The 15,000-nt window shown below is 40.9% G+C and overlaps 2 protein-coding genes across 2 annotated transcripts in view; both read right to left on the bottom strand.

Moving 5' to 3' along the window:
* The window catches only part of LOC138051581 (protein NLRC3-like), a 263,812-nt gene that overhangs the window by 111,059 nt on the left and 137,753 nt on the right, over positions 1 to 15,000 (bottom strand). The window lies entirely within an intron of this gene.
* Positions 12,987 to 15,000, bottom strand: part of LOC138051588 (nucleotide-binding oligomerization domain-containing protein 2-like) — a 25,246-nt gene continuing 23,232 nt past the window's right edge. Inside the window, exons 11-12 of the mRNA XM_068897824.1 lie at positions 13,783 to 15,000; positions 12,987 to 13,664 (exon numbers count right to left, since the gene is read on the bottom strand). The exon at positions 13,783 to 15,000 is cut by the window's right edge and continues 1,268 nt beyond it. Of these exons, the coding sequence (XP_068753925.1) occupies positions 14,263 to 15,000 (738 nt within the window). The 3' untranslated portion in view covers positions 12,987 to 13,664; positions 13,783 to 14,262. The remainder of the gene's footprint in view (positions 13,665 to 13,782) is intronic.

Below are 15,000 nucleotides of genomic sequence, written 5' to 3'. Positions count from 1 at the left end.
TCCTTGTTTGTTACCTTATTTTGATTTGGGACATCATCAATACTTGTTAGCTTCTAGTATTTCTTATGTTATATGTTTGGTGTTGGTGGCATCTCAGGGTTCGGTGGAAACCCAAAGTAAAACAATTCCACCTATTAAACACGAAGTTCAGTTACAGCCAAACATACCGAATTGGCACCCGAACCTACAACGTAGTTCAGTATTTTTGCCGGCCCGGGAGGCCCAAATGTAAACAACAGGCAAGAAAATTCAACAAACACGAGGTTGAGTTGTTACCAAACACACGCATTGCCAGCTTGTAGTTGTCCCAAACAAAAATAAATTGAACACCAGGAGGATTCAAGTTCAGTGCAGTGAAATACACCGAATAGGAGCAAGAGCCACGTAGTAGTCGCTCCCGTTCAGAAAAACTGAAATGTAGATTGCATTTAGATTTTTCAGGGCGGGCACGAATGCTGATCAGAATTAGCTTCGGGCGCCAGTTAAAGTGCAATTCTTCGTTTTCATTTGATTAACTGAAGTGGCCCAAGTGCTTGTTCTTATCTCGCTCTTGTACTTATTTCAAAAGTGGGACCGGAGTGTGTTAGGCCGAAGCACAAACACAACGATTCGCACGCCATCTTGAATCTCTACTAGATCTACTCCAACGTTACTACGATTGCGAATGCCAACTTTTCATCCGCTTGTTCCACTTTGTGAACGTCGCATTACGCCTATGATTGTTCTTCTTTGCTCAAGTGGAAACCGGGCTTTAGAATGCAATGCATGTGAACGCAGCTGAGTTAATATTCAGCACGGGAGTTCGGGCTTTCAGATTTGAAACTCGTGTTTTGTATCTATAATAAGCTGCATTTCCACGCTGAAATTTTAAGCTAGTGAGAAAATGACATCACTCGTCACACTTCCTAGATTCAACCCTCTGACGTCCAATCGGCAAGTAATGGCGGAGCGTGAAATCCAATTGCCCGAAACGGAAAATACCATAATACTCTTTCTTTGTCCACCCAAATTTTGAAAAAGCATTGTTTTTCTTTTCTCTTGGGACCATTTGCAAGTCCCAAGAGAAACCCATATGGGAAACAATGCTTATTAAAAATTTGGGTGGACAAACAAGTATTATGGTATTTTCCGTTTCGGGCAATTCTTATACTCAAACGAAACAGCCTTTGGATAAAAATCAATGTTCAGAGTTTTGCCAATCAGGTGTTGAGCCAAACACACTTTCAAAATCTGAAGAAAAAAGGAAATGATTTTTTGATCATAATAGCAAGCTTCGGATTTGGCAACCTCGTCCCAGGTTCTCTCTCCTTCGTGGGGACGGGCAAGAGAGAACCCTGGGAACTAGGTTGCGGATTCGTTTGCATTTAGGTCTCTCGGGCTGGGACTGGGTTCAGGTGGCCACTAAAGTGTTTGGCTGTACCTGAACCTCCGGTTCTGTTAAAATTGCTTATGTTTGGGCCTCTCGGGCCGTGCACGAATACTGGACTGGGTTCGAATGCCAATCGTTTGTCCGTCTGTTTGGCTTTGGGGGACCACATCACTGAACTTGGTGTTCAGTTCGAATCGCTTGTTCACCGGAGCCTTTCTGGCCTGGGAATACTCCAAACTGCTATAGGCTCAGGTGCCACTTCGGTGTTTGGCTGCAACTAAAACTATGCATTTGGTTGAAATTAACTGGCATTTGCGTCTTTGGCTGGCCACAAAACCTACGTTATGCCTACCGGTGGTTTTTTGTTATGGCTAGATGTCGTCAACTCAGTTAATGTTCATGTCTTTATGGGCTTAACTGAATAGAGGGTAATGTGAAGTGCTAGATTTCTATCCCATATGAACCATGTGAGCGTTAGTTTTTCTCTGTCCTTGTGTGGCCCCATTTCCATCAGTAGGGCTAACGCTTACATGGTTCATATGGGACAGAAATCTAGCACTTCACATTACCCTCTATTCAGTTAAGTCTGTTGAAATATAAGTGCTACACGGCCAACGTTTGTATAAACGTAACCTTTTCCTGTTCATGTCTTTATGCCTGTCTGACTAGGCGTGGATACTAGGGTAGGGTCATTGGCGCCGCTTGCGTAATATTCGGAAATAGTTTGCATTACTTGACCCTCAGGCAAATCTGTCTAACGTAGTTGTGCGCAAATTCCTGGGTCGGCGTCAGGGATACGCCAAGTTATCATTATTTCAGGCTTTGAACACTGTACAGGGGCCAAACAATAGGACTGTCCCCTACTAGGTTTTAACACCCAAACCAACCTAACCCCCTAAGAAAGCTCCCCTTACCAAAGTGACAATTCAAATCTAATTACAAATTATGATCTAAAATCTACATAAATTATAAACTAAACACTATAATTGAATTCTACTAACGACTACCACTTAGAAGGTACAGGCAAAAACTTTCAACAATATTTCCACCACGACATTTAAGACATACTTTAAAGGAACAAATTATAGCAATTAAAAACGTTAGAAGTCTTAGCGACTGAAACGAATCAAGAGACTCTTATTCCTTAAAGTCCCTTGGTAAGATGACTCAATTAACGAAATTGTCACGGAAAACAGATGAACGAGAAAGATTTGTCTTAAAATGCAATGCTGAGCACGCGCGGCGCATTTTGACCCGCAAGAAAAAGAAAAATAATATTTGAACTCGAGAGGTAGTTCTATATGCCCGTAAAGGCGTTTATAAAAGAAATTAGGTCAAGATACTCTATCCAGTAGGTTGCAATAACTTAAGTTTGACTAAGCGATCCCCACAGGATAAATAACATTTCCGTAACTTAAACGTTTAGCTCTCCTTTCAATGTTTTCAACCAGGAGTCAGTTGCCGATGACTGACTGCGGTGCCCAAAACTGAAAGCAAAAACAAACTGAGTTTGGGTGTGCACTAAGGCACAGTAAAATCGCAAAAGCACAGCACTTCCAACATACCGGCGTAGTTGCTTTTACGAAAGCCTAGCATCTTATTTGCTTTAGCGACAATCATTACTATGCGAGCCTTCCAAGAGGTGTCATACATAGATCCCTTTCGGATATGATAACCTCTACATTAATGCCACTAGAAGTACGAACTGGGCTAAAGCGCTTCCTAGATATACGCAAGTTACTGCAAATATAATTCTCAAGCTCATCAATAATTTGTAAGGTTAATATTAACTAATCGTAATTCCTTATTTTGGTCAGGTGCATGTATCTGACACCCAATGAAACTACAGATCAAGCAGGGCCGAGTTAAAAAACTGATCAAGACAAAATCATTTGGTGTAACAATTGACGACGAACTCAGCTGGAATATTGCCACATCGAAAAACTAACCAAAAAGATCGCTTCTGGAATCGGTACCATGAAACGTGTTAGGCACTTGGTTCCTCAGACAACCTTACTTGAACATCTTTAATGGGGAACCTGTGGGGTAACTTTACAGCTCGCGTTTTTACCCTTCTCTGGCGCTGATGCTGGCCAAATTGTTGGAAATTATTGGGTGGAAAAATCTTGATCGCCAGCTAAGCATAAAAAAGGCCACCATGGTATTCAAATGCCAACATGGGTTCGCTCGGGACTATTTAGCATACAAATTATTTCAAAAATAGTTTTATAATGGCGCCACGCTGTAGAATGGCCTTCCTTGTGAGGCAAGGTGCGCAGAATCCCCCAGGTCGTTCAAACGCGCAATCAGCATTGCTCTATACCGCACGGCATTACAAAAAGCAGCTTTTTAATGGTGTAATTTATAGTTATAGAATCGTGTTTGGAATTGGGAGGTTGGGTGGGGGTAAGCATTGGTAGCTAAAAGATGGTGTTAAGTATTTTTTGTAGCACACACCCAAATATGGAACATACGGAAGCTACGTAAAGAGGCATCTTTGTTTGTTTTTCGAAATTAAGAGAATTTCAGACTGAAATTGGAGTTTTTGTTGGGAATATACGCTAACTCCTTGAGACACTGAAGACTCGCTGAGCTCCACATTTTAATGTTTACTTCGTAAAAACCTCCGTAATACAATTCAAACGAAACAGAACATAGCCACAGTTGCACGATAGTCGTTACACAACGTCCTCATTTGCTTGTTTTCGCAAAATTGTTTTCAATTTTCTTTTTTTTTATAGTGATATTGGATTCGATCCCGTGACGTCCGAATAGAAATGACTAGCAAGTTCCCGTGGGATACTGGCTTTACTACAAACCGTTTCTAGTAACGGCAGACAACAACATGACCTCAACACGAGTAAACGAGCAAATTAAAACGTTGCGTGACTGCGTGACGATCATCGTGGAACTGCGATTCTGGCATTTGGCGTGCATTTCATAAACTCCAATTTCAGCATTTTCGGAAATTCTTAATTTCGGAAAGACTAAGTCAGATGCTCGCAAAAACCACCTTCGATTTTAAAACACACAAAAAAAATTTAAAAAAAACAGTCTGATTTCGAACTTTCGCAGCTTCCGTAAGTTCCTTAATGTTTTTGACTAATTTCCACCATAAATGAAGGACAGATGCCGGTCATTCGAAAACAACAGTACAGGAGCATAACGACAAAAATTGAAACAAAGAAAAGATGGAAAAAGAAAAGGCACCCAGGCTCCGGCCCCCCGTTTTGGTTAGTACCGACTCACAGACAAACCCGTGTCTTACAACAACTCGTCCGTGACTCAAATAGTTACCGTTTAAGTTCACTTTGTGTAACTTGTGTGGCTCCCTAAAGGCGAGGTTCCTCGGACAAATGGTAAAATGTGTTATGCGCTGGTGTAACAATTTTCTGGTGTTAGACTTGGAATATTAGCGATACAAATAAAACTAATCAAAATGATGATTACATAAGTAAAGATTACTTCATGGTTGATGAGCGCGTATGATTTTTATTCACGAGTTGTGAAGGATCGCGTAAAGGGAACGAGTGAGCGAAGCACGGAGATAATTAAGAAAAAAACTTGCCGACCCAGCTAATGAAATCCCTTTTTTTGTTTCCTTCAGTCTCACAGTCTTGGTACCAAGTCGTGTGCGTTCTCCGAGGAGGAAGATAGTTCAGTGAGCAGTGCTCAGACTCAGTCAACGAGGAGCATTTAAAACAGGTGAGAGAAAACAAGGTTCACTTGATAGAATATCATGAAAGACCGTGTCTTGACTTTTCCCTAAAACGATGCAAAACAAGTGCGTCAAAAGACATGGAACGTTTTCTCAAAGTGCCGTGCAACGAAAATTGAAGCTATTATTTAAGGTGGTTAAGTACCCAGAACACAGACAAGCAATTAAACCAATCAAACGCGACGCATTCATGTTGCATGCTTACGTTGTTGGTCGTGTTATGCAGAGGGCGGCAAACATACTTGCTAAAATTCGTGCTGCACATGTAGCACGATTATTTACGCTCTTTTAACCAATGAATTTATTGTTTTGTGGCATTGTCGCAGTCGTAACCGTCGTCGTTTCTTTAAGTGCCCCTGTGATAAAAAAAAAAACACTTCCTTTTTTCCTTCAGATTTTGGAAGTGTGTTTGCTTAACACCTGACTGGCAAAATTTTGAGCTTTGGTTTTTATCCAAAGGCCGTTTACTTTTGAGTGTAAGTTTTGGATTTCACGGTCCGCCATTACTCACGTTCAAAACTGACCGATTGGACCTCAGACGGTTGAATCCAGGGAAAAGTGACGTCAGAGGCTCACTAGCTTAAAATTTCAGAGTGTGAACGTAGCTTATAATATATGCAAAGCGTGAGTTTAAAAGTCTGAAAGCCCAAAACCCCCGTGCTGCATATTAATTCTGCGGCGTACACACGTATTGCATTCTTAAACTAGTGAGCCTTTGACGTCATTTCTCCTCGATCCAACTCTCTCGAGAACATAATGTTAGTAATGGCGGACCATTAAATAGGAAAATTACAGTTAAAATAAAGAGGTGTCTTTTTGAAATCGAGGCTTAAAACGTGTGTCAGTTAGTGTTTTGTTAACATAGTTTTGAAATCCAAAGAAAATTGTGAATTGATTTTTTTGGTCACAGGGGCACTTTAAACTCCCTGTTGCTAATGCTCCTAAGTGACTGAGGAAGTTTAAGAAACGACGACGGCTGCGGCTACGCCAAGGTCACATAGTGATAATGTTATATTATTTAAAAAAGGGAAAAATATCATGCTGAACGTGCGGCACACATTTCTACTCATGTTTTTGCGTTACTCTGAGCAAAGTTCATATAGGTGGACTGGTTGTGAAACTCATAAAACTTCGAAAGCGAGGACAGTGACATCGCGCTTTATGTTAACTAGACCGTGACCATGCGCAATCTTTTGAATGAATTAATCGAAACTTTTGATTGGCTGCATTTTGAACAAAAGAGTGTGGTTTGCGCATGGTCAGGGCCAAAACAGCAAACAAAAACGTAAAACAAAGAAATATGTCGAGTGTCATATTCATCTCCATAAGTTTCAGGTCTTCAAATTTGAGGTGTTTTCGACAACGTAATCACACTAATGTGAACCTTTCATTCTCCATTTTTACTCCGAAACCGCTCCTAGCCAATTTAGTTTTAGTATACTTCGATCACATTGTGCCACGTGAACAAGATGGAAGAATAATGGCGAAAGCCTGAGACTTACGATGGAGCAAATTATATTTCGAGGGGACGTGTTTTTCGCCGCCGGTTCCTGTCGTGGATCTTAAAGTAGGGACCTAAGATGTACGACAAAACAACTAGATGATTTCAGGTCTTTGTTATTTAGGCACAGTACCGTATATATGTGTGTTACAATGCGTGTCGCACGTGCAGCAAGATTGTTTTTCCTCTTCAGTTATCCAATGATATTATGGAGTTTTAGCAACGACTTCGGCTACGGCAACGACAACGCCACAAAGCAAGAATATCATAGGTTAAGGATTGAAAAATACTCGTGCTGCACGTGCAGCACGCATTTCAATGCCGTAATCCACAAAACAACAACGTGAAATCACCCAATTTCAGGTTTTGACGACAACGTGAGCATACAACAGAAAGTCGTTCACCTTTTATCTTCACTTTAGAACCTTTCCTATAAATCCAGTTACACGATAATTCGCCCCTTTTGTTGAAGGTGAACAAGATAGAATAATCGCGAAATACTTCACGTAGCGCTAAGTTATATTTTGAAGTGAAGTTCCCGCTGTCCTTAATTAATAAAACTCCCTATTATCGTTTTGTGGTGTTGTCGTTGCCGTAGCCGCGCCGTTCACTCCCAAAGAAACGATGACAAATGCGGCAACGACAACGCCAGAAAGCAAGAATATGGTTGGTTCAGGGAGGTGTTGCTAAGGAAGCTTTTTAGTCAAAGAGCCCTAGAAAAAGGTTGTATGGATGGTTCTATATAGTATCTTTTTTCAATGGGCAATCTTACATCACTTCAATTAGAAGGCACATGCGCAATTAGTCCCAGTCCTCTGCGGTGCGTTTCAGTGAAAAACATGCAAAAACTCTCAGGAAACAAAAGGAAGAGGCGGTCCCATCATTTTTCGTAAACTGTAATCATGAAATTTCTATTTGGACAAAAAATGGAACTGATAGAACACACTTGGCGAAAAAAAAGTAACTTAATTTAAAGGCACTCGAAAAATGATTACTTGAAGGGGTCCATAGCAACAGTTTGGTAGTTAAGAGCCACTCCCCTTAAAAAGAAAAAGAAATAATCGTGCTGCACGTGTGGCACGTATTTTGAAAAATCCTTTATGGTCTTCTGCAAAACAACGACTTGATAGAACCACATTTAAGGTTATGACGACTACGAGAGCATATAACATTGAATCGGTCATTTTTTAATCTTTACTTGAAAACCGCTCGTACCAACCCAGTTATACGATAATACTTCACTATATATTGTAAAGCGTGGACAAAATGGAGTAATCGCTGAGTTTTTAAGATAGCGTCAAGTTGCATTATGAAGTGAGTCAGATGTTTTCGTTCCCGTCTAGTCTTCGTGGTTTCTTTCAAAAGCTCTCAGATACTGGAGGTTCCTACCAAAGAAACGGAGACAGCAACAAGTGACGTCATCTCAATACAAATTTGCGCAATTTTAAGCATTTGACTCCTGAGCCGAACCCCATTTGACTAGTAAAATTGTCTGGCGTTAGACTGAGTAAAATCTATTAAATGTCACCCTTAGGAGTCAATGGGTTGTAATCACTGCGTAAAAAATTGATCTTTTTTATATGACAAATGTGTGCCGGTCACCCAGCATGCAGAAATGAAACTGGTGCGACAGGTGTTTGAGTTTGTATTCTCACCTTCTCGTTGTTTGGCAGGGGACAGCAAAGAAACGAAGTAAAATGGAAAACCCGTTTGACTCCAATGATATAAATTTTATTCTCCTCGTTACTTTTATAGATCTCTTCGTTGGCAGGTCATGAGAATTTGGTGGTTTATCAGGGTGGTACCCTTGAGCTAACAATAATCTTCATTCTCAGTACTTTTTTAGCTGACAGTGCATTGAAATTGCGAGGTAAATTTACATACTGATCTCTCAGTCTTTCAGGTATGATTCATGATGGTCCGTACAATTCATGAGAAAATTTCTAAGACGATGATCCGACTCGGAACTGTCTTTGAATTGACTGTTAAAATTGGCAATTTTCAGGGACATGAAATGCCACTGGGCCTCGTCTGTGGATGTGAATCTTCTCTATATCAAAACTGTTTTTCAATAAAGAAATTCTTAGAAAAAGAAAGGCCGATCGGGTGACGTTGACTCACAGACAAACCCGTGTCTTTCAACAACTCGTCAGTGGCTCAAATGGTTGCCGTTTAAGTTCACATTGTGTAACTTGTGTGGCTCCCTAAAGGCGACGTTTTTTCGGAGAAATGGTGAAATGTGTTAGGCGCTGCGATAAAGTGTATCAACTTTCTCGTGTTCAGTCGAGTTAAAATATTAGTGGTACAAATAAAACGAATCAAAGAAAGAAACCTGCCGACCCAGCTATTGAAATCTCTCTTATTGTTTCTTTCAGTCTCACAGTCCTGGTATCAAGTCGTTTGCATTCTCGTCCAGTGAAGGTAATTGCTTACACTCAGTAAACGAGGAGCGGCATTTAAAACAGGTGAGAGAAAACAAGGTTTCATTCGATAGACTAACAAGGAAGACCGTGTGTTTCCCTAAAACGATGCAGAACAAATGTGTCAAAAATGGAACGTTCTCTCAAAGTGCTGTGCAACGCAAATTGAAGTTATTAATTAAGGTGGTTAATCACCCAGGACACAGACAAGCAATTAAACCAATCAGAACGCGATACAGGTATGTGAGGCCGGCGCTTAGGAGACGCGGCAAAACGCGTGTGAGATTCTGATTGTTCAGCAAGCTGGCAAGACATTTTCGTCTACCAATCACTGAGCGTAGCCGAACAAAAACCCTGTCAAGGCGAAATGTCTCAAAAATTGAAAGAGGAACTTTAGTCTATGGTTTATAATCTGCGCGCAGGCTCTCTCTTCTCGGTCTACTCCAGTCCCCATATTTTTCGTTCGCCCCGCCAAGACAGAGAAAAACGCCAAAACTGAGATGTATCTCGGCGTAAATAGTGGGTTATTGTCATACTTGTTTCTTGAGCAAAAAGCAACTTACACCATCTGCTTTCTAGTGAAACTTAAGTTTCCATTGTTTCCACAGCATCTTCTAATAAATAATCCCAAATGTACAATGCTCGGATCAGATAAATAAAACACAAAGAAAGAGTGGAGTACAATGCCCAGCAGAACGTAAACAAGATTTGTGACCTCAAAGACTTTCTTGCTCATTTCAAGCTTATTCTTGAACGTTTATTTTATTATTTTGTTCACCGAGTGGCCGGCACGACTTTTCCGGTGTGTAATGAAAATATCTGCTCTGTAACGGAAAATTTGGTTAGAAAACGGTAATTTTCGGCGGAAATTGTTTTTTTCTTACCAAGAAAGCTATCAAGCAAGCACTAAAACGAAAAATGTGACGCTAGAATGAAAAAATTTTCAACCAGAAGTTCATGTCATTCCTCCGACTGATAAGCTTGCCAGGATCTTCTTTTTGTCCCAAGAACCTTGATTGCGCTGACGTTTGTCGCTCTAGAATGAAACGCCTAAGGCGTACACTACTTTCTTCGCTCATGTTAAAAGATTGTTAAAGAGCAAGGTATCGGAATGTATTATTCGAGTCTTGAAGCAAACCGATCCAGGGAGCTTTTGTTTCCCCGCAATTAACCTGCACGGGCTTACCTGTTGAAACTCGAGTTCCGAAGCTTTTCGTGCGTGTTTCGGCTGTTATTAAATCATTGTCTTGAAAAGGAAGACGTCTTAGGGCATGAAACTCTGGGTGCTTCTTTCCTTGTCTAAAGAACATGTAACGGATAAGCTTTTCCAAGAAAACACGTGAGGGAGAGGTTCTTGAGAGGGAATTTTCGAAGCCACCATGTAAATGATTTCCATTTACCAAGGGATGCGATAAACAAAAAAGACAAGTGGTCGTCGCAGATATCTGGACAATTTAAGCAACTGCCTCTTTTTGACACCTGAAAAATTAAGGTGGCTCCAACGGGATCCGAACCCATGACCCTCTACGATGCCGGTACAGTGCTCTGCCAACTGACTGAAGCCATTCATTTGAACACCATGAATTTTTCAGCTGTTTATAACGAGACAATTGCTTAAATTGTCCAGATAAGTGTGAGGATCACTTCTCTCTTTCGTCTTTAACCCGCACTTCAAATATCCATTCATTTCAGATACGATAAAGATACTTGGAGACTAAGGGGTAAATAGTGGGGTAAGGGTGTCTGTCTACGATAAGAGACATGTACTCAGGTGCCCAAGGGGCGGGGGGGGGGGGCGGGGGGTAGTGGGGTAAGGACGCAGTCTTTGACTCCCAGGAGTAATGAGCATGTAAATTCTTCTTATAATCGTAATAAAATGTCTGTCAAAGAGGTTATTGAGAAAGAAGAGAATTATTAGCTTAAGAGATGTGATTTAACACCAAATTCTCATGACTACTCTACAAGGAAAGCTATGGTACAAGTTAGGAGAATGAACGTTTCTATCTTAACAAAGTAAATAAGAGAACACAAGAAAACGTTTTAAAAAATCCTCCTAGCCCTAACAACATGACGGTGGGGATGAAGGTTTTGTTTCCTTACGGAGAATGACGGTATGAGCCTTGAACTCGGGTTAAAAGATGTTTTTATGGTAACCCTCAGGTAAGAGCATATCAGGACTCTCTTAAAGTCGCTGCTCCCGATAAGTAGAATAAACAGATGAAACTCTCTTGTTAAATTGATTTAATTCGTAAACAAAGCACTATATTTACACAAAGCAAAGTAATCGAGAAACGTCCGTGATCAGTCCTTTGAAAAAATTGCATAAAAAGGATACCAATGTTTGTTTCGCCTTGAAAAGGCAGGAATATATAGATATCGCTTATGCACAATAAAAACACCATTTAAGCAAACACCTTGATAAATTACTTTATAAGGATGTTGTCAGATTTGTTGAACCTGAATGTGAAAAGCTGCAGCAATCTTTGCACCTTCATGGACCTAACATTGATGTACATATTAATGCATCTTTTAAAGCACTGAATAGGCCTTTATTAAGCTTGAAAGAGAGGCTTAGAGGACAAAGACAAAGGAAAGTGAATATGTAAATATTTTTCACATTCATCTCATAGTGTTTTTAATTTTTGTCCTCACTGCCTCACTATCAAGCTGAATATTTGATATTTGGAAATGGCCTATTGGCATTTGTCTTAAATAGTTGCCACTAAAATTCATTTGTTATTAACAAGTAAATAAATTTATTTTACAAGAATCTTGTCAGCTGATTGTGAAAAGCCGCAGCATTCTTTGATATCATTACAGTAACTTTTAAACAGCATTCATGTAAAGACAGTCTTAGACTACGTTTACACTAGGGGAAAAGTTTCCATTCAAATCTCTCGGCGTTTATAATGCATTTACATGGTAATGTAGCATTCATATTTAAATAATATGAAAACACTTGGAAAAAAACGTATTATTCTCAAAGGATCTCAATTGGGCTAAACAATGAGTTAGCCGATTTTCTCTATTTTAAAAGAGAGAAAAAAATGTGGTGCAACGAAACTGGCACTTTTAGCATTTGACCGGCTTGAGTTCTTTGTGAAATTGAAGTAGATTCAAAAAGGCAACTGACGGAAGTCATAAAAAGTCCTCGGATTGCGCGCCTGCTGTCTATCATCTTTGCCGACATCTTGAGTAGCACATCTTCCTTTCTATTTTATGTAAAATGCCTTAAAAGCCGTATTATGACCAAAAAATCGACTCTCCTTTTTCTTTGGATTTCAAAACTACGTTAAGTTAACACTAAGTGACCCAAGTCTTAAGCTTTGATTTCAAAATTTTAAACGACATTTTCCTTTTAAATGGTCTGCAATTACTAACTTTAAAATCTTGAGAGAGCTGGATCGAGGAGAAGATGACGTCAAAGACTCAAGTCACAGTGCGTGTGTACGCGGCTGACTGATATGCAGCAGGGGAGTTTCGTGCTTTCAGACTTTTAAACTCGTGTTTTGCATATATAATAAACTACATTTACGCGCTGAAACTTTTAACTACCGAGTAAATAACCTCACTTACGCCTAGATCCAACCCTGTAATGTCGAATCGGTCAGTTTTGCTGACCGCAAAATCCAAACAAACACACTTTCAAAATCCGAAGAAAAAAGGACTCGCCTGTGATTTTTTATCAGAGTACACACTTTAACTGAAACATACCTCAAGGGACAAACTGGGTGTCTTTCTATGTATGTAAGCCCTTAATTTCTCGTGACGGACTAGCAAGAAAGTGACCTTTAACCTTTCAGTGCATGCTCACCAACAAACAAGGGGTGAGGATTCAACAACACCGTGAACTCTAACAGACAATATGGACCTTGAGCGTGGACAATGGCCACGAGAACGCCATAAATTTGCATATTTAGTGGGCAAAAACAATAGCTTTGCACGCCCTGCACGTGCGTTTTACATTTTGATACTACGACGTGAAATGATCAAATTTGAGGTGATGTGGAGAACGAGAGCACATGACTATGAATTTTCAATTTCTCTCTGAACATCCACACCGTTCTCATCAACTTTATTCTTGGATTATGTATTCACACTTTCCAAGCCGAACAAAATCGCAAAATCATTACAGTAACGAGAAATAATAGGGAATTTAAGACACGGCGACGGCTACGACTTGGTTTGGTTAAAAGAGCATAAATGATCGTGCTGCACGTGAAGCACGGATTTTAGCAAGTATCTTAGCGGTCCTCTGCATAACGACGACGTGAAATCACCAAATTTGAGGTTTTGACGACAACTTAAGCATTCAACAGAATCCTTAATTCTCTATTTTATCTCTGAAACCGCTCGTACCAATTCATTGTTAGGATACTTCACCCACATTGTAGGACGTGAAGGAGACTGAATAATCGCGAAAGACTTATGATAGAGCCATGTTATATTACGAAGTGACGTTTTCGTCGACCGTCGCCGTCGTAGATCTTAAATTCCATAATATTTTTAGACAACAACCTTCTCGTAGCCGTCGTCGTCGCGCTTGCTTAAGGTCCCTAATATCGTGGGTCATGATCCTGTTGGCGTCGATGTAAAGACTGAAACCTTTAGAAAGAAGATCACGCTCATCACCGAAGTATGATGCGAGAGTCTAAACTATAGCGAGGAACACCAAATGAAGTTGTCAGACAACTGCAAAGCAGTAAGGTAGGTATTTACTGCGAGGGCCTGGGAAAGTGAAGTAGCACCCTCAGCACCAATGGAGTTCCGAGACAAATTCAAAGTAGTAAGGGAGGTGTTTACTGCGAGGGCCTGGGAAAGTGAAGTAGCACCCTCAGCACCAATGGAGTTGCCAGACAAATGCAAAGTAGTAAGGGAGGTGTTTACTGCGAGGGCCTGGGAAAGTGAAGTAATACCCTCAGCACCAAAGGAGTTGTGAGACAAATTCAAAGTAGTAAGGGAGGTGTTTACTGCGAGGGCCTGGGAAAGTGAAGTAGCACCCTCAGTACCAATGTCGTTGCCAGACAAATTCAAAGTAGTAAGGGAGGTGTTTACTGCGAGGGCCTGGGAAAGTGAAGTAGCACCCTCAGCACCAATGGAGTTGCTAGACAAATCCAAAGTAGTAAGGGAGGTGTTTACTGCGAGGGCCTGGGAAAGGGAAGTAGTACCCTCAGCACCAATGGAGGTGTGAGACAAATACAAAGTAGTAAGGGAGGTGTTTACTGCGAGGGCCTGGGAAAGTGAAGTAGCACCCTCAGCGCAAATGGAGGTGAGACAAATTCAAACTAGTAAGGGAGGTGTTTCCTGCGAGGGCCTGGGAAAGTGAAGTAGCACCCTTAGCACCTACGGAGTTGTAAGACAAATTCAAAGTAGTAAGGCAGGTGTTTACTGCGAGGGCCTGGGAAAGTGAAGTAGCACCCTCAGCACCAATGGAGTTGTCAGACAAATCCAAAGTAGTAAGGGAGGTGTTTACTGCGAGGGCCTGGGAAAGTGAAGTAGCACCCTCAGCACCAATGGAGTTGTGAGACAAATCCAAAGTAGTAAGGGAGGTGTTTACTGCGAGGGCCTGGGAAAGCGAAGAAGCATCCTCATCACCAATGGAGTTCCAAGTCAAATCCAAAGTAGTAAGGGAGGTGTTTACTGCGAGGGCCTGGGAAAGCGAAGAAGCATCCTCATCACCAATGGAGTTCCAAGTCAAATCCAAAGTAGTAAGGGAGGTGTTTACTGTGAGGGCCTGGGAAAAGGCAGCAATGTTCGTACCTGATGTCAAGTCTATTAGAATTTCCGTCAAATCAAGACTTTTGCCAAAGGTATAAGCTAATTTAGTATACAGGTTTTCGGAGCAAGTTTTACATTCCCCTATCACATCTAAAGCTAACTTCAGGTACAAGTTCGCGTCATGCGGAGATCCGCGGCCTCTCACATTTACAAGTGAGGCAACACTATTTACAATCGACACTACCGTTTCCTCGGATTGTGAGGATATGATTCC

The sequence above is a fragment of the Montipora capricornis genome, chromosome 6 (assembly GCF_036669925.1).
Source record: "Montipora capricornis isolate CH-2021 chromosome 6, ASM3666992v2, whole genome shotgun sequence".
NCBI lineage: Eukaryota > Metazoa > Cnidaria > Anthozoa > Scleractinia > Acroporidae > Montipora > Montipora capricornis.
The sequence above is the reverse complement of the archived record's forward strand: the minus strand, read 5'-3'. Positions and strand labels throughout refer to the sequence as shown.